The 24,143-nt window shown below is 63.3% G+C and overlaps 1 protein-coding gene across 1 annotated transcript; it reads right to left on the reverse strand.

Moving 5' to 3' along the window:
* Positions 1 to 1,681: 1,681 nt before the first annotated feature.
* Micall2 (MICAL like 2) lies at positions 1,682 to 20,732 on the reverse strand. The gene is made up of 17 exons (XM_074075381.1): positions 20,399 to 20,732; positions 13,288 to 13,336; positions 11,056 to 11,197; positions 10,334 to 10,524; positions 9,623 to 9,738; positions 8,317 to 9,072; positions 6,729 to 6,988; positions 6,142 to 6,235; positions 5,473 to 5,633; positions 4,967 to 5,119; positions 4,486 to 4,544; positions 4,289 to 4,412; positions 3,911 to 4,001; positions 3,767 to 3,840; positions 3,172 to 3,286; positions 2,300 to 2,346; positions 1,682 to 1,938 (listed from the first exon to the last, which is right to left on the reverse strand). Exons 1-17 carry the CDS (start codon positions 20,539 to 20,541, stop codon positions 1,862 to 1,864), a joined length of 2,652 nt encoding a protein of 883 aa, XP_073931482.1. The 5' UTR covers positions 20,542 to 20,732; the 3' UTR covers positions 1,682 to 1,861.
* Between the last annotated feature and the right edge of the window lie 3,411 nt (positions 20,733 to 24,143).

The following is a 24,143-nucleotide window of genomic DNA, read 5'->3' on the forward strand; positions in this document are numbered from 1 at the left end:
GTTGTCCCCACAGTCCTCCAAGGGACGCTGAGCCTCCCCCTTGTCCCCGAGTCCCCAGCTCGGCTCCCAGGTGCTGCCTGAGGTTCAGGCACAGTCTGTCCCGTGTGGGGACGCTGCTGTCCCCTGAGGCTGAAGGATGGGCAGCTGACCGGTCCAGTTGTGTGCAGTCGGGGCTCCAGGCGAGGGCCAGCCTGTCCAGAAGCCCTGGGGCTCAGAGGCCATGGTGAGAGGACAGGGCCACCTCCATGTCCCCAGGCCTGTTGGGTCACTCCCTGCCCCCATCTTCGCCTTCCCCGTCCTCCTGCTGCAACCCCTGTGGCCCCCGAGTGTCCACTCGCCGCCCAGAGCCGGGCCTGAGTCCAAGCTGCCCTGTGCCCAGACCGTCCTCCAATCAGCGTGCGTTCACAGACCTGGGGCCACGGGGCTGCGGAGCGACATGGACACAGGACAGTGGGGTAAGCAGCCCTTCCTTTGACCGTCCGCCCCACTTCCCAGGCCACTTCTGGAGGTGGGAAGGTCCAGGCACACATCGGGCACCTCCTGTACGCCCAGAAAGGGCAGGGCGTCCCCTCGGGGTGCAGGGCCTGTCCTGCAGACCGTCTGGGACTTGGGGCAGGTGCGGCTTCCAAGCTGGAGCTGCAGACGAAGCCGGCCTCACCTGTTCCCGGGGTCACACCTGTGGTCCCACAGGCCCGTCCTGCAGCTGGCCAGCACCCATGCCCCACGGCTGCAGGCCTGGTCACCTCTGCCACAGAGCCACTGTCACAGCCACCACTGGCCCACGCCCGGCTCAGAGCTGGAGGCCTGATGACCTGGGGGCCTCCACTTACCAAGTGCCAACTGTGTGCCCAGCCGCTGCCCACCTGTCACCCCGAGGCTGCTTCTGGCTCTGTGGGGAGCACCCCCGGTGGCTGGGGCAGAGGGGCAGAACCCCGGTCCCTTGCCCAGGGGGGACACCTTGGAGCGGCATGGCCTCAGTGGACCGAGCCCTGAAGCGCATGTTGTAAGCTGCTGGGTCACCTTCCCTCCCTCCCTTTCTGGTCCCCAAAATCCCACACAGCTCCCTGTCCCTCCACCCCACCAGGACTCCTGAAGGGCGCAGCCCTGGAACCGGAGGCTCGAGTCCAGGTTCCAGCCCCGGGCTGTGTCTGACGTGCTGTGTGACGTCAGGGACTTGAGTCACCTCTCTGAGCCTCGGGCTCCTTATCTGATCCGGGCCACCCTGTCCCTGCAGCGTGGCTCTCTGCCTCCCCCTGGTGGCCAAGAGCCATACTGCCATGGTCCCCTGCTGGTTGGATGGGTGGGAAGGGTGACAGCCTGGGGTACAGGGTCTTGGGGGACCCGCAGCCCAGCCATAGGGTCAGGCAGTTCTGTCTGAGCCGCTCACAGCTCTCAGGACACTAGATGCCCTGCTGTTCCTTTGGACAGACACCTGGGGACGCAGTCCTGAACACCAGCTGTCCTCTGTCCCTCGGCCGAGGCTCCCATGATCTCGGATCCCAGGCCCCAGGGACGTCGTGATCCCGGTGGGGCCACACAGAGCCAGGAAATGACCTCCTTGGAGAGCCCAGCCCAGGCCTGGCAGGGGGCGGCCAGTGTCCCCAGAGCACGTCCCCCCCAGGAGCAGCACTGGAACTCGGGGCCGGTGCTGGGCCGCCCGGCACACAGGCAAACGCAGGACTGAGCAGGAGGCGCTGTCAGTCTTTATTGAGGCCCCGGGGACCCCAGGGATGAAGGCACAGGTTCTGGTGGGCCTCAGTGTCCCCTGCAGGGCCACACCACCACTCCTTTCCTGAGCCCGGGTTTCAGAGCCCGGTCCGGGGCCAGTGCAGGTCCACAGCCTCGGTCACGGCCCCGTGGCTCACCCGGCCTGCCCGCCTTTGCTCTTTTGGGACCACATCTTGGGCAGGCGGAACTTGGACCTCTTCCTCTGGAGGCCTGCGGGGGACGGGGAGGGGACGGTGAGGCTGTGGCCGGCCACCCAGGTCCCCGTGGGAAGTCCTTCCCGCCCACCGCCAGGGCCTCCACGGCCTGCGAGAAGCCGGGGTCCCCGAGACGCACCCCAGACGCAGAGCACCCGGCCCAACCCAGCACTGGGGAAAACCTGGCCGAGCACCCCACAGCCCGGCACGGTCATCAGTTGCGTCTTGGTGTCCCCAAGGGACGAGGTGCTCCCTCCTTGTCCTGTCTGCCCTCCACAGCTGCGGCCTGGGTCCCGCCCTCCACTCCCACAGAGGCCCAGGTCCCCCGGCCGCCAGCCCGTCCTCCCCATCCCCGCCCCGGCCCCGGGCAGAGCTACCAAGCTTCTGGATCATGTCCTGCAGCACCTGGTCTTCCTCCTGCTCCCTGCAACAGGACAGGGAGGCCATGAGGGATGCAGGCCCCAGACAGAGGACTCATGCCCGGTGTCACGCCAGAGCTCGACCCCACCTGGTACTTGGACACCTGCCCTCGCACAGGCCGAGAGGCCACCCCTGGGCTTGCTGGACCCCCAGCCCCCACCAGCAGACGGTCACCGTCCCCCTCCCGGCTCAGCCCCTCAACAGTGGCTGTGGGCAGCAGGGGGGCCTGGGCTGACCCTGGCCAAGGGTCACATGTGAACTCAGCCTTGACTGCTGCCCTGTGTGGCCCTCGTGGGACAGGAAAGGTCTCCAGGACCACCGAGAGCCATGTCCCCTGGTGTAGTCGCCAGGAGACAGAAGTGGCCAATGTGAACCTTTAGGCTCAGTCCTCAGTCACACGGGTCAGGTGACCAGGGCCCAACAGCCACAGCTGACTGCCACGTGGACAGCAGGGCAAGGGACATTTCCACTGAGCCAGAGCCTTCCTCTGGACAGCACCGACCCCCCAAAGGACGGGAGGTGGGCAGGAAGGACTGAGACCCTCGGACACCATGGCTGTGCTGGGCCTGTCCTCAGCCCAGGGCCTCGGGGTGCACCCGCAAGCCCCTGCGGGCACTGGTGACCTCGCTCAGGTGGTAGAGCACCGGCCTAGCAGGCGTGAGGCCCTGAGTTCAAGTCCCGGTGCCACCAAAAAACCCCCAAAACACCTGTGGTCTCCTCTGTGAGGCAGGAAGGTGCTGAGAGGTGACCCCTCTGCCTTCCCAGCCTGTCCCCCCCAGTCCTGCCCTCCTCTGGAACTCAGCCCCTAGCCCTGCCCGGCCACTCTCACCTGAGCCGGTCCTCGTCCAGGATATCTACGATGTCACTGCGGTCATTAACGGTGCGTACATACTGGCTGAGCAGCTCCTGCTCCCGCTGCTGGTCCTGGAGTGACTTCAGACCCTCTGTGGGGACAGCCCGCCATCAGGGAGGCGTCCCCACCCCGCCCAGGGAGGCGACTGTTCCACTGTCCACTCCTGTGCGGGGAGCGTGCCTGGGTAGCGGCCCTTTGCAATGGGCCTGGCCAGGGGGAGCGGACTCAGCCTCAGTGCCGGGGCCTCCGGTCTCCACTGTGACTCGGTCCCTGTCCTGGGGCAAGGACGGCCACTAGAGCCTGCCCAGCGCTGCACTCAGTGCCCTCAGACACGAGGGGTCCTCGCTTGAGAGCATGAAGCCCAGGCTCAGAGAGGTTAAGGGACTTGGCTGAGGACACACAGCCGGGAAGGAGAGGCTCTGAAACTCAAGGCCAGGCCTGCCTGGGTGCTCGGCACTCCAGGCTCTCCGTGGTGACCGCTTCGGGTGGCCAAGGCCGCCACCCCCACACCAGCCCTGGGAGGACGGAAGCTCTCGGGCCGGCTTTCTGGAGGGGAGAGGCCGGCACCCACCAGGCTTGGCCATCAGCTGGCGAAGCTCGCTCTCCAGGTCCAGCTGCTGCTCCTCCAGGTGCTGGTCCTTGGACCTGGGGGACACACAGGGCTGAGACGGGGCTGACCGGGGCTCCGCCCCAGCCCGCCGGGCGGGACCCTCACCTGTACATCAGCTCCGACTCCAGCCTCAGCAGCTGCTGCTTCTCGTGGATGAGCCGGAACCAGTCCACCATGAGGTCATCCTCTGTGGCATCTGTGGAGAGCGGCCGCTGGAGGCAGGGAGGCTGCACACGGGGCCTCCGCACCCACCCAGGGCAGAGGTGCAGGCCTGGGTCTCGGCCCGAGGCCACGGGCGTCCCCAGGGGAAGCTGCTGATGGCCAGGGCACTCAGGAGTGCTGACCTAGCCCAGGGTGACCTGGGGGACACCCTGCGGCCGCAGGGGTCGTGACCAGCCTGTGGCCTGAAGGAGACGTAGCGAAAGGAGGAGGTCACCCTGCAGCTAGTGGCGGGGGACGGGGCAGCTGGCCAGGGCCGCCCACCTCCCTCGGCTGCCCGCAGCCGCCTCTCCAGCTCCACGCCGCGGAGCTCCAGCGCGTCCAGCTGCGTCTCGATGGTCTGCACCTGTCTCTGGATCTCCTCCTCGGGGATGTAGTCGGGGTGCAGCTGGGTGGGGACAGACGGTGACAATGGGCACAAAGGCCACGGGCCAGCCTCGCCCACCACCCAGCCTACTCACCCTGACGGGGGAGGTCACTGTCTCAGAAGCAGGGGTGCTGGCCAGGCCCACGGGCCTCCCTGGAGAGGGGACAGCAGGCCCAGTGAGACCCGGACATGCCCAGAGAGGTCTGACCCAGGACTGCTGGCCCACCCAGCCCCACCCAGCCCACAGGCAGCTGGGCAGCCCTGCTGGTACCAAAGGACACCCTGGGGGACCCTGACCCACTTTCCATTCGGTCAGCAGCTCCACACACCCCACTGAAGCACCCCAGCCACCCCAGGCCCTCAGGCCACCAGGAGGGATCCTGTATTGTCACAGGCCTCTGTGACAAGGTGCAGGATGTCTGTCCAGTGCTCCCACTTTCCACGAGGAAAATCTGGGGCCTTTCCTCCACTCTAGAACCAACGAACTCCTCTACATCCTGCAAAGCCCAATGGATGTCTCCTCCTCGGAGGAAGTCCGTCCATCCACACCCCAAAAGGGCATCTCTGGGGCTGACCTGGTGCGCCCTGGGAACATGGCTTCTCCTCCTCCTTCCAGCCCTGGGCTCCGGCGTTCCGCCCCGAGGGCTCCGGCCGGAGCCAGTCGGCAGAAACATCGAGGCTGGGCGGGACAGCCAGCTTCCTGCGGCGGGATGGGGACGGAGAGGGGGCTGCCAGCAAGGAGGGTGGGGCGGGGGAGTTAGAGCCGGGTGTCAGACCAGAGCCCCCGCCAGGACCCAGGGCCCCCCAGCCAGCATCACCACCCCCTGGTGCCCCCACAGGCACAGGGTGGCCACACACACACCCATCCCACCCACACTGGTCACGTCCACCCAGGCCGGGCAGCAGCCACCAGGCCACAGGACCAGTGCCGCTGAAGGCAGAGGAAGTGATGTGAGAGGTGGACGCAGGGCAGGACCTCATGTGCACGTGTGCAGCCCGCGTCCTCCCGTTGGTCCCTGCCCCTCCCCCACACCCGAGTGTCACACGTTGGCACCGTCCCCGACCCCCCGTGATGCACCACCTGTGAGGCTGGGTCCAGGACCGGCTGGGCCTGGTGTCCTCCCGGGCTGCACAGGTGTCAGGGTGATGTGGACACCCCCCTCGGAGCTGCCCGGGACCTTCTTGGGGAAGTCCTCCACCCTTGGCTCTGGCAGGACCCGCGGCTCCTTCAGCTCCAGAACCCTGGTCAGAAGTCACGAGGTCAGCACTGGCCTGGACACAGGACCCTGGAGCATGTCCCAAAGCTGTGGCCAGCAGCCAAGGGAAGCAGGGGGCCAGCAGAAAAGGCACCTGGCACATCCCATGTGACGCATGACGCCCAGCTCAGGGGCCTGACCTCTTTGGACCCCCCAGGGCATACAGGTGTGCTGGCCTGCACCTGCTCACCCGTGAGGCCACCAGCACACCATGGCCACGTGCTCAGGTGTTGGCAGGTGACAAGGACTGGGACCGTGCACCTGCCTGTGAGCCGCTGCGCAGAGCCGTGGGTGAGCACCAGCAGCCATTGGCTGTCCCCTGTCACTGGGTGGTGTGACTACCTTTGCTAGGGACAACTGGACGCACATGTGACCACGACATGTCAGTCGGCCTCCGTGTGCATTTACTAAGCTCCTGCTGTATACCAGGCCCCAGCGGGCTCAGCTCGCAGACGCACAGCACAGGTGACTCACAGGAGCTGCCTGCCCCTCACCTGTCCACGGGGCCTTTCCTGTCCACGGGCTTCAGGCGGGCCCTCCAGCCTTCCGGCCCCTCCGCCTGGCTGTCCTGGGAGCCAGCACCTGGGCCTGGACGATACGGGGGGTGCAGTTTAGGGGTCGCCTGTAGCACCCCTTCCTCACCCCCAGTAGAAATCTCAGGCCCCAAGGTTAGAATGTGGGGTCCAGGGTCCTTCAGGAAGGGCCCAGCCCAGGGACGGTGGACCTCAGACCCAGACAGGGCCATCGTGAGCATTGGACAGCAGAGCTGGTGCCCGGCACCCCCAAGACACAGCTGAGGACAGAGGCCACAGAGGGCTGAGCTGCAGGCACCGGGCGAGGAAAAAATATCCACTGGATGGCAGGCCTTGTGACCCTGGGGACACTGGCCACCACCACATACAGAATGAGCAAGGACACAGGGGAGGCCACAAGCAAGTGTCCAGAGGATGGGGGGACCAGAAGCTGGACTGCAGGACAGCAGGTGCCAGGGAGAAGCACGGCCTGGCACAGGTGACACGGAGGGTGGAGCAGCCGACCCTGGGGAGCCCCGCACCCGCCACCCCATGTCAGCGGCTCTTACCCTTCGCCCTCGGGGCCTCTGGCTTCAGCCTGGGGCCAGCACTTGTCCTTCCGGCCTCCGAGGACCCAGCCAAGCTCCTCCCGCCCACCTGGGGTGATGAGGACGCCCGCGAGGTGCTGCCCACACTAGGGGAGGCCTGCGGCTCTGTCCTTGAAGAGGGGCTGAGGGGGGTCACCAAATGTGACAACCTGGCTGGCGAAGCTGTTTGTGGGCTATCATTTTTGGGGTGGGAATTGAGGGCAGAAGTGGCTGGGCCGGGCCTGTGGGTGAGAGAGCAGGCGTCAGGCAAGGGGGGATCCCGGAGCCCCTCTCAGCTCCGCCAACCCCAGGCGGCAGCCCCACAAGCTGGTTCTCAGTGTCCCCCCTCTGGACGGAGGAGAGTCCCCCGCAGAGAGGGGCAGGCCACAGACACCTATGCGTGACTCTTGCACGTGTTGGTGGCTGATTTTAAATACAATCACGTTGACCAAGATGAAAATATCCCCAACGGGTCAAGGCCCAGATGCACCAAGGACGCCGGGGACTGGCCCAGGCCTGCCTCGTGCGGTCCTAAGCGACTTGTCAGGCAGGAGGACCTGGTACACTGGCCGGCTTGGGGCCACCTGTGTTCCCTCAGGCGCACGGCCCTGCAGGAAGCAAGGCTGGGACACTACAGGCGGCGCCCCACGCCAGGAGCTCTGCCCTGTGTGTCGTGTCCCTGCAGGGGTGGCACTGACTCACTTTCCTCCCTGGGCACTGGTGGAGGGCAGGGTCACTGCTTGGAGCCATCAGCACCCCCAACCCTCAAGAAAAGACAGCTCACGGCAGCAAACTGGGGGGCTGAGCAGCCTGGGACAGAACCCCTTCCTTACTGGCTGGGCGGCTGTGCCCGACCGGCCAGGGTCCCTAAAATTCATGTCCACTGGGAAGCTCTGAGTGTGACCTTATTTGGAAAAGGGATGTTTGCACATGAGACCGTGTTGAGGGGAAACACGTGGGAGTAAGGTGGCACTGGCCCTGACCCAAAGACGGTGTCCTTCTGAGACAGAAGAGGCAGGTGCGGGGGAGGCCAGGTGACAATGGAGCCATGCAGCCAGTAGCCAGGGGACACCCAGAGCCTCCAGCAGCTGGAGGAGACCTGAAGGAGCCTCCCAGGAGCCCTGGGGGGAACCTGGCCAGCGTCAACCGTGGCGTCGGCCTCCTGGCTGCCAGGACTAGAGGACACATTGGTGCTGTTGAAACCTGCGAGTGCCGCACGGGCCCCTGACGCAGTGACCGTCCCCCTCTGGCCTGCAGCATTTGCTCGGTGTCTAGAGGACGCCACTGCACGGGGCACAAGGGGAGGCTCACAGCCCAGCCCGGGTCAGATGACACAGCCAGGGTGGCGTCAAAACCCACTTCCTCATCTGAAGACGGCCTCAGGGCCCCGGGCACCTCTCACCTGACCGCCATGCCCTGTGTCTGTCTCTTTCTTCTCATTTCCCAGTCAAGGAAGGGCGGCCCCCACGGTCACAGGTCCCCAGGGTCCCAGGGTCGCGGAAAGCCTCTTGGAGGCCCCAGTGAGGTGGTGGACAGGTAGTGGCCCCACCCCAAGCCCTCTTCCACCTACCTGCCAGGTGCCTGGGCACCCGTGTCCCCCGGCCCCGGTAGGGCCTTCCTGAGGACGCTCAGGGCCCGCTGCTTGCTGCTGTCCTGCGAAGGGGCACTGGCCATGGCGGGGACCTTGCTGGCTGGGCCACTGCTGAGCAGGGCCGGGGTCTGGAAGAACTTCTCCCGGTCATGCTGGGTCTTGGAGGCCATGGGGGTCCAGGCCACTGTACCCAGAGCTGCCACACCTGAAGCCGGCTTGGTCTGAGCCGCCACCCTTCCAGGAGCTGCTGGACCTTGGGGTGTCCCTGGCGGAGGGTCCAGGGCGCTTGGGGTTCCAGCAGGACGGGGGCTGACGGCTGCTTTGCCCTGGGTGGGTGATGACCATCCCGTTGGGGAGCTGTTGGTCACATGAGAGCTGACCTTGCCAACTCCAGAGGAGGCCACTCGGCTCGTGGGCCCCGCTGGACTCCTCCCGTGGACTTGGGAGGAGCTGGTGGCCGGTGGATCAAGGACGGTCTGTGCAAAACCTTTGGCTGTCGTGTTGCCCACCGCTGGACTGGCCCTTGGTGCTGCCTCCCTCAGCCCATTCGTCTCCTGGGCCTTCCGTGGGGCACCGGGAGACCTGGAGTCCACAGGGACAGTCCCTGGTGGCCTGGAGGACAACTTGGGGCTCGCAGAGGTGGCTCCAGGGTGGTGGCAAGTGCAGACAAAGACGCCTGGCTCTCCCGTGGCCCGGTAGGCACCTGAGTGCAAGGTGTTGGAGCACTGCCTACACCTGCCGGAGAAGGTCACGAGAGGCAGCGGCTTGCGTCCCTTGTCCCTCGCTCATCCACCTGCTCACTCATTCACACTCTCCTGGGAGCACAAAGTGACCTTCTCCTGTGTCTAGCTGTGTGGTCACTGATTCATCAACAAACCTCTGCTCATGGTTGTGATCATTGTGAGCCACCATTGAGAACCTTGTTAGGGGCGTGGACACCCCACAAAGTGCTCACAGACGTCGGTCACTCACACATCACCCCGTGCCTCATTTGAGGGCCCCGCCCAGCCCTTCCTCCACAGAAGAACAGTGGGCTTCCCTGAGTCCCCAGCCCAGGAGCTGTGGGGCGGCAGGGAGGGGGTCACAGTAAAAACCCCACAGGGAGACCTGAGAGGCAGAGGAGGAAGCTGAGTCAGGGGTGGCTGGAAGGCCAGCAGGAAGGGGTCCCTGAGGGCCACAGGAGGCCATTAGGGCAGGCTGGGTGTCTGGGGTCAGTCGGGCCTCTCGGGCCTGGGCAGTGGGAGGCTGAGGAGGAGGATTGGCGCCCAGGGGCGCTGTGCCCTACCTGAAGCAGCTGCGGTGGTACAGCCGCCCGTCGGCCAGGTGTCGCTGGACGAGGTGCACGTGCTTACCGCAGACCCCGCAGGTGCTGCTGACCGCGCTGCTTGGCCCCGCAAGGGCCTGTGGGAGATGCCGGGGCTGCGTGTCTACCCGGCTCCCGCCCGCAGCCGTCCAGGGGCAGCCAGATCCCATTTTACAGAGGGGACGGATGAGGCCCCGGGGCAGGCAGAACTCCATGACCAGGGCCTCTAGCCTGGCCTGGGGAGGTGGCCGGAGACCAGGATGGACCCAGTGCCTTCTGTTTCCTCCCTGACCCCCGCCGATGCCTGGAGGCCTTGTCTCGCTCTGGCTCCCTGGAGCCTGGAGTGACCGGCTAGGAAGAGCAGGGGACGCCCAAGCACAAGTAGCCGCCCTCTCCCCTCCCCGTTCACCCCTGAGGAATTGACCGGTCCCATGTCCCCATCGCTGGGGAAGGAGGCAGGCATGCCGTGAGCCCTACAAAGTCTAGGTTCCAGCTCCCTTGGTTCCACTGCATGGTCCTCCCATGCCTCGGTTTACCCATCCATGCAATGGGAATCGCAGAATTGGAGGAGCCCAGGGAGCCAGCCCAGTGGGCACCTGATAACAGAGTAGGGGACGGGCTGCACCCCAGGGGAAGCCTGGTTTAGGGGTGCACACGGTCAGCCAGGGAAAACCAGGAAAGCAGACTGCTTACAGCCTTTGTGGCTGGGTCCTCCCAGCCCCAGTCCTTCGTCTGGACGATGGGGTTTGTCCTGGCTGGAGACAGCGGTGGCCCCCGGGCGGGGGCAGGCGAGGGCAGCGGGGCCGGCTGGGGCGGGGCCTTCTTTCCAGAAGGTTCCTCACTGGAGTCCGTTGGGGGCCTCTTCACGCCGGCAATGCCCCCGACTGGCACGAGACATATTGGGGTCGGTGGGGGGGGGTCCCACCAGCCTGTACCCCAGTTCTCTAAGGGCCGGGATCCCCCTCCCCGGAGGTCCTCCTGGGACATTTGCCGGGGTGCAGGGCGGGAGGCCACCCTCGCCCCGTCTCCTCCCTGCTGAGAGCCCGTCCAGGGTCAGGGAAGGCCACAGGCCTGGCCCCAGGCCCGGGGCGATTCTGGGGATTTCTAAAGTCTGTGGAAGAGGAATGTGGGTGGGAGGCGGGCGGCTCCACACACGGGGTGGGATGAAGGCCAGGCCTGCCTGTCCCTGTCCACCCCTCCTGGGCCGGCAGCTGCCACAGGACCCCCGGTCAGGCCCAGAAGCACCAGGCCCGTGAGCTGCACAGTGTCGGGGAGCCCCTCGAACAGTGGGCCTGAAGCTCGGGGGTCAGCGGGCAAACCGAGGCCTGGAGGTCAGGGGTTCTGAGCAGCCAAGGGCTGGGCACAAGGCACGGGGCCAGCGGGGCCAGCTGGAGGGACAGCAGGGCAGCACTCACTGGGCGAGCGGCCGTGGAAGTAGTTGTAATATTGGGACACATAGGTCAGAATGCTCAGTCGGTCAGGCACCTTCAGAGCCACCATGTCCTCAGCGTCCAGCAAGGCGGGGATGCCCAGCTGCTCCTCGGCCACGCGGAAGGCCTGGGGACAGTGAGGGACAGGCCGGGAGAGTCCTCCTGCTTGGCCCCCAGCCCACCGGAAGGAGGGTCAAAGGGAGGACAGGCTCAGCCCAGAGAGCCAGCCCTGCCAGGGTGGCGGCCTGGCTGGGTTTGCCCATCTGCAGGGTCACTGAGGTTGCTCAGGGGAGCCAGGCCTGAGGCCCTGTGGTCATCCTGGCCTCAGGGGGCGTCCTGCCCACAAACACGTCACGCTGGGCATGGCCTGAGCTGCCCCACAGCTCCGCCGACACCAAACCTTACAGAACCAGGTAAGTTCGTCTGTGGGGCGGCCAAAGCCGGCCAGACGCACAGCCTCCCCACGGCCCAGAGGGGACTCGAGTCACGACAGTTAGTGGGTGAGACCAAGAAAGGGACGTGATACCCTGAGCTGGGGAGGGCCAGAAAGCTGCACTTACAGAGCACTGACTGTATACAGGGCCCCCGGGGGCTCCAACCACTGGCGATGGCCTGGCCCTCTCCACTCACCTCGCTCCTCTCTGGGCCCCTGGGGCGCTCACCGAAGCCCTGGCCACGGTGGCAGATGGCTCCCACCTACATGGGCCAGTGCCAAACCACCACACATGGCTGCAGAAAGCCTCCGTGAGATACGCGGGCATCACTAAGTGTGGGGCCAGGACCTTCTGGGGTGTCCCATGCCTGGTCCTTCACTGCCCTCTGCCTTTAGTGACCATCCCCAGCTTTTGCTGACTCGCAGACCTCTGTCCCCAGCCTCGCTCACTCACCCTTGGCCCCCCTCAGGCCAGAAGGCCTTGCACCTCCTCTGAGGCCCAGAATCCAGCCCTTCCCGTGGCCAGTGCCATGGTCCAGGCGTCCCCTCCGCCACCAAGCTCTGTCCCCTGCCCCTCCTTTCTCTCACAGAGCCCAGGAAGCAGGAGGCTCCCAGCCCAGGCCTCCTAGGGGTCCTCACCGCCCACCCGTGGGCTCCCTGTGGCCTCAGGACCTTTGCCTGTCCCCTCTACCGGGGAGGCCTTCCTGCAGACATCCACAGGCCCCTCAGAGGGTCTTCCCTACGCCGCGGGCCACACAGTGCTTTTCCCCTCTCACAGCGTCTCCCTGCACAGACGGGGCCGGCAGCCACCAGCCACGCGTAGCTATGGGCCTCTGAAACATGGCCGGCCTGTGGACGTGACTTTTTAATTGAGTTTCTCTTTAATTAAGTTGTGGACGGAGCTCGCCCTGGCCAGGCAGGTTTAACTGTCTGGAGCCTGCAGTCCCCATCCCCCCGCAGGCCAGGGCCAGGGGCCTGTGGTGGCCCTGCCTGGCTTGGAGCCCGGATCGATGGCCTGAGAAGAGAATTTTTCTTTCCATGCACCCCCACAAGCCATTTTGCAGCAGGGAAACTGAGTCTGGCACAGGAAGGATCTCCCAGCTGGGGCATGCAGGGTCAGGGTTGGAATGTGAGGGGCCAGGTATGCCAGTCTTCAGGGAGCAAGGCGGTGCTGGCCCACCCAGGCCCAATGGGGCCTGCTTTCCCAAGCCTCCTGGTCTGGGCCAGGCCGGGCCAGGCCACCCTCGGGAAAGGAGGTCCCCTGGTGAGTCTCTGACCCGTTACTGCCCCACAGAGGAAGAGAGAGGACCAGGGCTCCAAGGATGCTGGGGCTGCTGGGTGTGGTGATGCATTTCATGCCTGTAATCCCAGCCATAGGGTAGACAGAGATCTGGAGGATGGTGATTCAAGGCCAGTTTAGGCAAAAAGTTAGCGAGACCCCATCTCAATAAAACAAGCCAGGTGGTTCATGCCTGTAATCCCAGATACACAGGAGGATCACAGTCCAAAGCTAGCCCAGGCAAACATGGGAGATCCTTCATTTTGCAAACGAGAAGCAAAAAAGGGTGGGGAGGGCATGAGTGCCAAGCCTGGAGTTCAAACCCCAGTACTGAAAACAGAAAACGCAAGGGTCACCCAGCTCAGGCCCGGTCGTGGAGCTGGGTGAGGTCAGGCTCTGCGCAGTGCTCGGTGGTCCTTGGACCTGAGTCAGGGCTCCAGGCAGACGGCTGGGCCAGCTTTAGGGCTGGAGGACAGGACGGGTGGGTGTCGGGCAGAAAACTCACCAGCTTGTTGTTCTCAAAAATGTTCTCCTTCCGGAGAGCACCGAAGTTTCTGGAAGAGAGAAACGCCGGTGTCGAAAGCGAGGCCTCCGAGGCCATCTTGCCCCAAGGGGAGCCGGAGACCTGGAGCAGGGCTGAGGATGAACAAGCCCTCTGGCCAGCGCGGGCCTGACTCCTGGTCTGCTCTGCCCACAGCGATGTGCCCAGCAGGAGACATGCCCAGAGAGGGCCAGCCACCAGCCCGGGCCAGCCCAGCCAGGACACCGCTCAGAGTAGCCTGCGTCCTAGGGGAAGCCAATGTTTCTGGAGAAGGACACTGTGGGTGGACATGGGGACGTGCTGCCCACGTCAGCTGTCCTGTCGCTAGCTTTTAATTTCACAGAACCTCCGAGGAGGAGTGTGGCTGTCAGCTCTTCACAAACGCCGTCCAGTGGGGTGGACACTGGTCATGCCTGTCTGCTTCTCACACAGAGAAAACTGAGGCACAGAGAGGCTGAGGGTCAGCCCAGGTCACACAGCAGGAGGCAAAGCCAGGCTTACTGGGTGGCATTACTCAGTGCCCACCACGTGTCCTGTCTCGTCCCAGGAAGGGTCAGACCCTCAGACATGAGGCCATTAGCGCCTCCCTTACGTGACTCAGGGTGCAGGAAGTCCCCTCAGGTGAAATCCCAGGCTGCCTGGACAGCACAGCCTTGGAGGAACCAAGGACACAGCTGTGTCCAAGCCCGGCTGGCCCGGGACTCCATGCACAGACAACACACCCCAGCATGGACCCAGCATGGGGGTGTCCCTGTCACAGCAGCCAGGGCACCAGCAGGTGGGCCCCATGCCACCCACAGGACAAAAGTCACCGGTCTGAGCCCGGGCTCACACACGGGGGGGGAGCCGGTTAAACTTCGACCCAGCCGCCCGTCCAGTGTCATCTGTGGTCCTGAGCCCAGCGAACTGGGTTGTCCTGGAAGCTTCCTGGCACAGAGGAGGGGGCTCCAGGCAAGACCCCGGCCAGCCCCTGCTTGCTCTGGCCTCAGTTTCCCTGCCCGTGAGGACTTTTCAGCATTGGTTTTGTTTTGCCAGGCCACCAGGCAAGCGCTCTACCTCTGAGCTGTGACCCCAGTCCCGGTGCTGGACGAATGGCCGTGCCGAGCACACAGGAAGGCTGAGCAGCCTTCTTCAAGTAAATACAGGAGGGTGCCAGATGTCTGTGGCCACCTGGCTGGGCTGGCCACGCTCCAAGCCCAGTCCACCAGCTCCAGGAGGACCCCCAGAGGCCCGGGCTGCGAGCCCATTTTACAGATGAACACATGGTGGGGTGGGAGCTGAGATCCGCCTCCCCACGTTGGCCTCCAGCCCAGTTGTCCACCAATCTGCTCAGCTCTAAAAGAGACCTCCAGGGCTTCTGGCGGGGACGACCTCCCAGGTAACGCGACCCAGCTGCAGAGAACACCCGTGAGCAAGGGCACGTCTGTGCACGTGACAGACGCAGACAGACCGAGGACAGTAGGGATGGGTGGGTTTGGCACCCTCAAGCCCAGGTGGCCTCCGTCCAGCTGAGTGGGCACTGTCCGCCTGGGTCTGTCCCCAGATGCAGCGTGGCCCAGGCTAGTACATGGTGGCCAGGCTGTGCCCAAACACCCCATGGTTCTTCCCCCACGCTGAGCCTCGGGGATGCAGGGACCCCCTCTCCCCTTCCCAACACCCATCCCCTCGAAGGTGCAGCCGTTCTCGCCCACCCCCAGGTCACTGACCTAAGTGGCCGGCTGGGTGGGTAAACAAGGTCTGCTTTGTATCCAAACAAAGCAGGGAGGCTATCTGCCTCCTGCATTTGCCTCCATCAAACGAGGGGCCCAGCTGCTCCCTGTCACCCCAGAGCGGGCACCCCAAAGCTCCAGGAGATCGGGGCACCCAGAACCTTCCCAACTCCCCATCATGGTAGTAGCATCTGAGCAGGAACCATGCAGCTCAGGTTGGGCCACCAGCTGTCAGGACCAACGCCAAGCTGCTTCCTTGGGCCTGTGAAGTCGTCACCACCGGCCAGGACAACCCTGGTTTGTCCCTTGACCACCACACCTCTCCGGCACTGGCCCCATTCTCCTATCCCCTGCTCAGCCTGACTCACTGGCCTGGCCCACCCTGGGGACACTAAGGTCCCCAAGTGGAAACTTGTCCTCCTTTGTCTCGCCGAGACCTCGGTCACCCCGCTCTGCATGGGGCACACAGTGGGCAGTGCCTAGTCCCCAAGCAGCTGAACCCTGAGCCAGGGCCGGTGGAAGTCACCGGTAGAGCTGCCTTGCAAGTGTGGACTGGGCTGCCGGGTGGGGACGCACGCATCTCTCCGGGAAGTCCTCTGCGCCCAGCTTTCTGTCAGGCTGGCGGGAGGACCCTGCATTCTGGGCTAAGCGTCGCGTTGGGGGAGCCCAAACCCCCAGGACCACCAAACAGGACTGTACTTGGAGACAAGGTCTTTGCAGATACGAGGGAGCGATCGTGAGGTCCCTGGGTGGCCCTGATGCAGGTGCCTGTGTCCTCATACAAAGGGGACGCTTGGGCACAGAGGACAGGGGGTGTGAGGACTCAGGAGATGACAGTCATCCACGAGCCCCGGAAGAGGTGGGAACAAGTTCTCCAGCAGCCTCAGAGGGGCTTGATCTTGGACCTCCAGCCTCCGGGACCTGGAGAAAGCAATTTCTGTTCAAGTCGCCTCCGTTGTTACCAGCAGCCCAAGCTGACTCGCTGACTCGCTGACCATGGGTGAGGTGGCCACCTTGCCTTTAGGGGCTCACAGACAAAAACCGCTTCAGCGTCACGTGACCAGATGTCACCTGTGAGCGGCGGGTACAGAGAAGTATAAGGGCCAGCTCCCAGCCCCGTGCACCCTCAGCTGCCAACCCGGCCACCCAAGGGCCTGGGATCCAGGCCACCCTCCCAAGTTAGGTCATTTTTACTTGAATTCTCATCACTTAAAGTCAGGTCAGGCGTAGGGGTGTATGCCTGCAATCCCAGCTACTCTGGAGATGGAGGTAGGAGAATCTTGAGTTCAAGGCCGACCCATGCAAAAGTTAGTGAGACCCTATCTGACAAAGAACTAAAGTAAAAAAATAAGGGCTGGGGATGTGACGTAAGTGGTGGAGTGCGCCCCAAATTCAATTCTGATTAATGAAAAAAAAATATACATATACATCAAGTGCGTTTGGCTACAGCCTCAGGGCATCCACCCTAGTCCCAGGTACACAGCTGGCGCTTCATTCGTGCTCATCGACTTCATTCCTGCAAGGCTTACTGACCAGTCACTTATCCTTTCAATATCAGCTCAATGAATGACTTCAGTCCTGCCGTGGTGCATCGGCCAGCTCTGCCAGTGCCCAGCCTGAGGCAAGACCGGCCAGGCCACCGCCGGCCCCTCTGCCTGGCTCCCACCCACCCACAGGCCCCGTGGAATGTGCCCTTCAGCTGTGGGGGGAGCCGGCCTCCTGCCCCAGCACCCCCGGGGGCTCTTGGGAATGTCTCCCCACCCCACAGCCAAATCCCCAGATGGCTGACCTCACGTTCTTTATTTCCCGGAATAAAATGCAGCCGTGCCGGGGGTGAGCGCTGGGCTGCGAAGGGGGGCATCCCGGGCCGAGGGTGCTTTCCAGCACATCTGGAGTTAATCCCACCAGGAAGGGGGCAGAGAGGGGGCAGGGATCCCGGAGAGACACCAAGACAAATGGCACAGGCTCGGGAGGGGCGGGCAGGGCACGGGTCAGAGCAGACGGGGGTCTGGGAACCAGGCAGGGGCAGGGCCTGGGCCTCTGGGGATCAGTGCCCAGCTGGCTGTCCCCGTGAGTGACAGCAGCCCCCTCCGGGCATCCTGGAAGGAGGCAGCAAGGATCTGGGCAGCAGGCCCTCAGGCCAGGGAACAGAAGGCCTCTGTCCCCAGCAGTTTCCTGCTGACCACAGCCTGTGTGGGAGGGAGGGGAGGTTAGCGGCCTTGCCTGGCCCCAGGGACACAACACTTCTCCCAGCTCCTGGATGCGATCCCATGTCATTCCCACTGGTCCTCAACAATGGGCCAGTCTGGAGCCTGGAGAGCCCCGGGGAGTCCTGTCAGGGGCCACCTTGGCTGCCCACTGCTCCTGGCCTCAGCCTGACACAGGCTCCCGTGTGTGTGAAGGAGGACTGACGAAGTTCGGGCCACCTCATCATGGGATGGGGGAGAGAACCCCAACTTCACAACGGCGTCCCCCTAGCCCCCCACAAGTCCTACAAAAGGCCCCAGCCTTGGTCCCCAGAGGAGATGTGCAGGATCGCCCTGCCTACTGGTGTTGTGCAGTGCACGACACCTGCCTCTGTCCCGCATCCCGCTGCATGCTCCCTGCCTACCTACTGCCCCCAGGGGAGGGTCACTGCAGCAGCCACTCGGCCCGGCCCGACAGGGCTGCGGGAGGGCGGGTTGTTGTGCTGGGCGGTTCTGAGCGCACCTGGCAGCGGCTGAGCTCACCGCGGAAATGGACCATGGCCTGCACCCTGGAAAACCTCCCGCAGCAAACCCACAGCTCTGCGCCCCTGAACTGGGGCAGGCTGAGGCCCGCCGGGAGGGACTGAGATCCCTGGTCACCTCTCAGCGGGTGACGCCTGTGAGCCTGTTCCCTGCGCTGCAAGCAGAGCCTTCCGGGCCACAGCACACGTGAGCATCAAACCTGGAGCCCGGGCCCCACCTGGCTGGCTCAGCGCCCAGACTTCACAGCTGCTCCCCACTAAAGGCCACAGGAAACATGCTCAGCGTGCAGCAGGAAGGTCTGAGGTCAGACACAAGGAAGGACTTCCTGGTGGCAAAGCTGAGACAAGAGACAGGATGTCCACCTTCCTGCTGCCACAGGGTCTTCAGGGAAGGAGAGGATGGTGTGCTGAGGGCCTGGGTTCCTCCAGGCCAAGGTCTGACCTCAGCCACTCCACGCCTGTCTTTCACAGGTCTCCTCCCTTCCTGGTGGCTCCTGGGACTTCCCAGGGAGACACCCTTGCCAGCCATCACCTGGCCCAGGGCACGGCAGGCCCAAACAGGAACTCAGGCTGGGGACATTTAAGGCTCAGACACAGAGGACAGGGGTCCTCTGCTCCAGCACCCCCGTCACACTCTGGTGTCTGGTCAGCCAATATCTACCAAGCTGGGGGCTTCACACACAGGAATTTGCACCCTCGGCATCCCAGAAGCCGGGAGTCCAACATGGAGATGTGGCAGGGCAGCCCTCTGCAGGCCTCCAGGATTCCCTTGGCTCGCAGCCCCATCTCTGCTTCCAGGGTCATGTGGTCTCCTTTCCACTGCACATAGGCACCTAACCGAGCTCCTACCACCTCTACTGAACCCCAGCTGAATGCCCTTCTCGGTGGAGCTGCAGATATCCATCTAGCAGTGTATAAAAGACAGCTGACAGTCCAGCTGGGACAGAGGGCAAGTCAGAAGTACATAAGATAACTGCATCCCACGTAGAGCCGCAGGCAGGCCTCCTCCTCCACCCGCCTTCCTGTGGTGGCCTCTCTGTTCCCTGGAGTCACGATGAAGTTGATCACTTATGGGCTCAGTGTCCATCTCTGGGACAACGTGTTGCTCCCTGGACTTGGGGGCCAAGGTGATCTACGGTATACAGGCGGCACTCAGTAACTGTCAGTCAAATAAAGGCATGTATGACACCTGCTTGAGCCAGCACGTGTGCGCACACGGGTCCACGCCTAGGTTTCCCCGTGTAAAGTGCGTGCCGGGCCAGGCACTCACGCGCCCCTGGCCTCTGCCCCCACAAGCTGGGAGCAGATGGAAGCTCTCCAGGGCCGGAAAACCTCAAAGGTCCAGTCACAGCCACCGAAGACAGCTGGGCCACCAGACTCCTGCACCATCCTTCCCCTGCACTTGAAGACTTGTCACGGTGGTCCCTTGTGGGCTGCCTGGGCTCGGTCACCAGCCAGCCTCACCCTGGACTCTGAGAACCCGGTGGAGCTCAGCCACCATCTTCTCAATCCCAGTCTCCAAGTCCCTGGCTCCTTGCCCTTCCAAGTGTGCACTTCCCATGGTGGCAAACTGTGCTCACACCTTCTACCTCCTCCAGGAACCACGGGGCACAGGCCTGGGCGGGAAGCAGAGGCAGCTGCCCAAATGCCACAGGGAAACTCTCAGGCAACTCCACCACGGTGACATTTCACAACCCTGAGGGCAGGAGCTGAAACGCCTTGCTCAAGACTCCAGCTTCCCAGGCAGAGTGGAGCAGGGTACAGGAAAGAGCCAAATGCAACCATGGCTGAGCCCAACGTACCGTGTGACCGCAACTAGGGCCCCTCTGTTTGGGGCTCGGCTCCCATGTTTGCACAGCCAGGAACCTGACTGAGGCTGGCTCCAGACACTGTTGCCTCTGACCTCACCTAGCCAGACACACCCAGAGATGTCCCTGGCAAACACATCTCCAGCTTAGCCCTGACCCCAGCCACTACCCAGAAGGTACCTAGGCTCCAGGTGGCTTTGGGAGAACCTCCTTCTTGAGCTTGCTTGTCCCAGCAAGCCAATTTCCACGCCATTCAGCCAAAGAGAGTTTGCTGAGTGAACAACTGATGGAAGAGTCAAGCTTGGGCTCCCATTCCCTGTCTGCCTCCTGCAGCTCCAGGAACAGGGTCAGGTCGCCATCGTCCCCTATCACCCTAAGGTGCAGAGGGTCCAGGAGGACCCAGCCCTGGGCTGCATTCCCCATGGTGCTAGGGGGAGGGCAGTACCCACACCAGCAGCCTCAAGTGACCCCATCTTGGGGCTGGACCACAGAACAGTACAGAGTCTCAGAGGCCCCAGAGGGACAGTGTTGTAGCAACTTCCCAGGGACAGGGGGACAGCGGGTGCTGAGCCCGAGCCCAGGAAGCTGCCCTGAGTCACCCCTGACTAAGCCGCGGGAGGCCGGGGGCGGTCCATGTCCTGGCCCTGGCCCCCGGCCAGCTGCACTTGGTGGACAGCACACTGAGGTCACGGCCGCAGCCTGGGGGTTCGGGGTGGGCTGTGGCTGCTGGACCCTGCCCTGCCCGGTCCGGGTGGGGCCGGGCTCCAGGCCTGGTCCTCAGTTTCCCCCTCTAAGTGGACACCGCGTGGCCAGGCGGAAGGGTCACTCACATGAGGTCGGGTCGGTGGCGGTGCAGGATAGCACAGAAGGCCAGGCCATCGCGGAACGACGTGGTCATGTTGGTGATGCTCACGTCCCGGTAGCCCTCGCACTGCTGCCGGCACCATTCCTGCAGCGCTTTGATGGCCGCCATGTGTGCAGCAGGGCAATCGGGGCGATCCCGACACCGGCTCGATCCTGCTCGGCCCACTCCGAGGGCTGGAAGAACACGGACGGACGGACGCGAGGACCGACCGACGCGCGGACCCGCAGACCTGCCGGGTAGAGCGCGAGCGACAAGCCAGCCGCCGCCGCCAGACCCAGAGGCCGCCGGGCCACCGCTGGCCCCGCCCCCTGAAGGCCCGGCCCCAAGCCACGCCCCCAAACCCACCAAGGGTCGGCATAGGATCCTGCTTCACTCGTCCCGCCCCCTCTTCGGTCAGACCACGCCCACCTAGCCTCCACCGGCCCAAGCCCCAGAAGGCCCCGCCTCCGTCAAGCCACGCCCCCATACCCCCAAGCCTTGGCATAGGTTTCTGCTCGGGCCGTCCCACTCCGGCCACGCCCACCGGGCCGCCGCCGGCCCCGCCCCCATAAGGCCCCGCCTCCCTTCGTCCTGGTCCCAGGACTGGGGAAAGGGGCGGGGCCTCGGGGCGGGGCTGCTCCCGCGTCGGGATCCAGCCACAGCTCCCTGCAGAGGCGGCGGGGTTTTCTTTCTTTTCTGCGCCCCACCTCCCATCTCCATGGAGAAGTAGAAGAAAGGGCGTGTTGCCAAATGGGGAAACTGAGGCTGGAGCGGACGCAGCCTCCTGGGGAGCGGGAGGTGCCTTGTTTTCAAGGTGTTCCAAGCACTTCCCGCTTTCGTGTCTCCTCGCTGGGGTGCATTGCCCGCAGGCGGGAGCAGCCTTTGCTGCTCGGAGGAGGAAACTGAGGCGGGGCAGGGCTGGGGAATCCCCAGGGGTTTCCTCCCCTTGGCGTCTGGGGGAAGCTGCTCCCCTGCTTCCTCCCACTTTGAGTGAGGGGAGTGGTCAGGGACAGCACCTCTGCCAGACCTGGGATCCTTGTCATGGTCACACGCACTGGACTAAGGCACCGAGCCGGCCTCCAGGGCTTTGCTCGGCTGGGCCCTCAGGAAGAAGTCTTTACCTGGTTGGGACCCCTCGAGGACAGCCAGGTGGCTTCTGGGCTTGCTGAAAGCCCAGGAGCACAAAAGTCTCCTAACCCCCAGCCATCTGGGCCCTGAATAAGGCCTGGGTGTGGACGGCCAGCTGCCCAGCAGTGCAGGGCCGTGGTGGGTAGTCAGCCACCGTCCCCAAGGATCATGCAAGCTGGACAGGGAGTTCCCCAAGACCTGGGATGGTCACCCTGACCCCTCACCTTGCCAGGGGCTTCCTTCAAGGGGACAAAGTGTGAAATCATGCCAGCTCAGTTACAGTTGGTCCTGAAACCAGGTTTTCCTGACCCTCGGGCAGCAGCGGCCACAGAACCGGAAAAGCTGGCAAGAAAGGGAAAGCTCAAGAAGCGAGTGAGTCGGGACGACACCAGGTGGACGGACATGGGACAGAGTGGGAGGTGGCTGACCCTGAACTCAGTGGCCATAGTTGCACCCAGCAGGGAAACCTATCACACAAGTCACCATGTGGCCAGCCCCAGAGCCTTCCCTAGCCACACTGGCTTGAGGCAGCCTTTGTGGAGGTCCCCTGGGGCCACCAAAGATGTCCCAACCAACACCTCACAGGACATTCTTTCCAGGTCCCCTCAAGCCAGGAGCCAGGACACCCCTGATCCTCCCACCCTGCCCTGCACGGCTGCCCCTGCCACAGTGCCAGCCTCCTGAGGCCACCCTGCCCTCCGGCCCAGGGGATCTTTCTGGCAGGCAGTTTGCCCAGGCTGTCCTGTGAATAAAGTCCAGGCCCCTTTATCAGGCCCTGCCAGGCCCTGTTTATTGTGGCCTCTCCCTAGCCACACCCTGCCACGCTCTGTTCCAGCCTTTGCCACAAGGCTGCCTGCACTGGACACCCCTCCTCCAAGACATGACTCCGCAGCCCTCAGGGCCACTGATGGACACCTGTGGACCACCCTGCTCCTCCCCAGCACCCCATGTCCCCATCTGGCCTCAACCCTCCTTCTAGGGCTGCCTTGTGAACACTGTGTCCTGTTCCTCCACCATCAGACATGGAGCCTCTGCCACCAGCTCCTCCACCACGACAGAGCCTGTGCTGAGGATGGAAGTTATAACAAGTGGCCTGGTGGCACTGGGTCCTCTTCTGCCCACCCCCCAGGGCACCATCTTCTCTCCACTGCACTATTCCCAGCACTGAGTGCAAATTCTGACCCAGGGGCTCCATGACAAATCTCATCCCTACCCCATCCCCTCCGCCCAGACAGCTACTTGGCTCCTGTGCTCACCGGTGACAATCTCTGTGGCCGGGAGAGGTCGGGTGTCAGGGAAAAGGCCCAGAAAGTTCAGCCCAGAGTCACTGCCCAACTCTGAGACCTTCCTGACCGCCTTCACGTCAGCTCCGCTCCTCGTCTGTGAAGGCGGTGACAGGACCCTGCCCAAGGGTCCCCACAGCCTCCCACACAGGAGGCACTCGGCAAATGCAGAGCGGTGGGCTCACACTCGAACCTGTGTGGGTCGCAGCCCCGAGGCTGGGGTGCAGCTCCACACCCCAGACCCCTTAAAAGTCTGCTGAGTCCAGCCTGAGACCAACAGAGAGACAGAGACAGAGAGACAGACACAGAGCAGCACAGAAATGAGAGACGAGGAGAGAGACACAGAGACAGAGAGCAGATACAGACAGGAAGAGCAAGACAAAGGAAGTTTGCTGGGAAGTCATTAAATTTTCTTCACGAGCAAAGTGGTTCTTATCTGAGGTAGAAAATTCACAAAGGCAAAAGAAGAAAATGAAATCTCCCTCCATGTGCCCTCCCCACACACGGGGCTGCTGGCTATGCCTGACAAAAATGTTAAATATAAAAATGAAGACTTATGCGGGCACCAGCGGCTACACCTGTAATCCCAGCTACTCGGGACGCAAAGATCTGGAGGATCTTGGTTTGAAGCCAGCCTTGGGCAAACAGTTCATGAGCCCCTATCTCAGAAAAAAAAAAAATCACAAAAAAGGACTGTTGGAGTAGCTCAAGGTGAAGGCCTTGAGTTCAAACCCCAGTGTCACTAAATACATACATTAACTACTTTAATTAAAATTAAAATGAAGACTTGGGAAATTGAGGCAGGAGGACCACAAGCTCAAGGCCAGTCTGGACTACATAGCAAAACTGTATCTCAAAAACAAAAAAAAAAACCCAAAAAACCAGGCACTGGTGGCTCACATCTGTAATCCCAGCCACTTGGGAGGCTGACATCAGGAGGATCGAGGTTCAAGGCCAGCCTGGACAAAAAGTTTTCAAGACCCCATCTCCAAAATAAGCAGAGCAAAATGGACTGGCGGTGTGGCTCAAGTGGTAGAGCTCCTGCTTGCAAGCCCAAAGCCCTGAGTTCAAACCCCAGTCCCACCAAAAAATAAAGACACAGAAGAGACGCCTGCCTCCTTCTGAGGTGTCCACAGCAAACGTCTCATGCATCCCTTGGGGTCTCTCAGCACCTGCGCCTTTCCATTTTTGCAAGATGTGCCCCCTCCTTGGGTGACCCAGCCCTTTGGGGGCATGGCTCCTATGGGCCAGAGGAGGACAGGGCACAGCTGGCTCCATCCGGGTAGCAGGGGGAGCCCTGGGGAGCAATGCAGATGGGAT

Source organism: Castor canadensis, chromosome 6 (genome assembly GCF_047511655.1).
Source record: "Castor canadensis chromosome 6, mCasCan1.hap1v2, whole genome shotgun sequence".
Taxonomy (NCBI): domain Eukaryota; kingdom Metazoa; phylum Chordata; class Mammalia; order Rodentia; family Castoridae; genus Castor; species Castor canadensis.

Bases quoted from the DNA above. Each gene is read 5' to 3' on its own strand.
- Micall2 (XM_074075381.1), bottom strand. From the start codon at position 20,541: ATGGCGGCCATCAAAGCGCTGCAGGAATGGTGCCGGCAGCAGTGCGAG. The intron at 6,989-8,316 runs GTAGGTGGAAGA...TCTCACCCACAG, and splicing joins GGTGCCCAGGCACCTGGCAG to GCCCGGCCCAGCCACTTCTG. The intron at 3,841-3,910 runs GTGAGGGTCCCG...TGTGTCCCCCAG, and splicing joins GAGTCGGAGCTGATGTACAG to GTCCAAGGACCAGCACCTGG.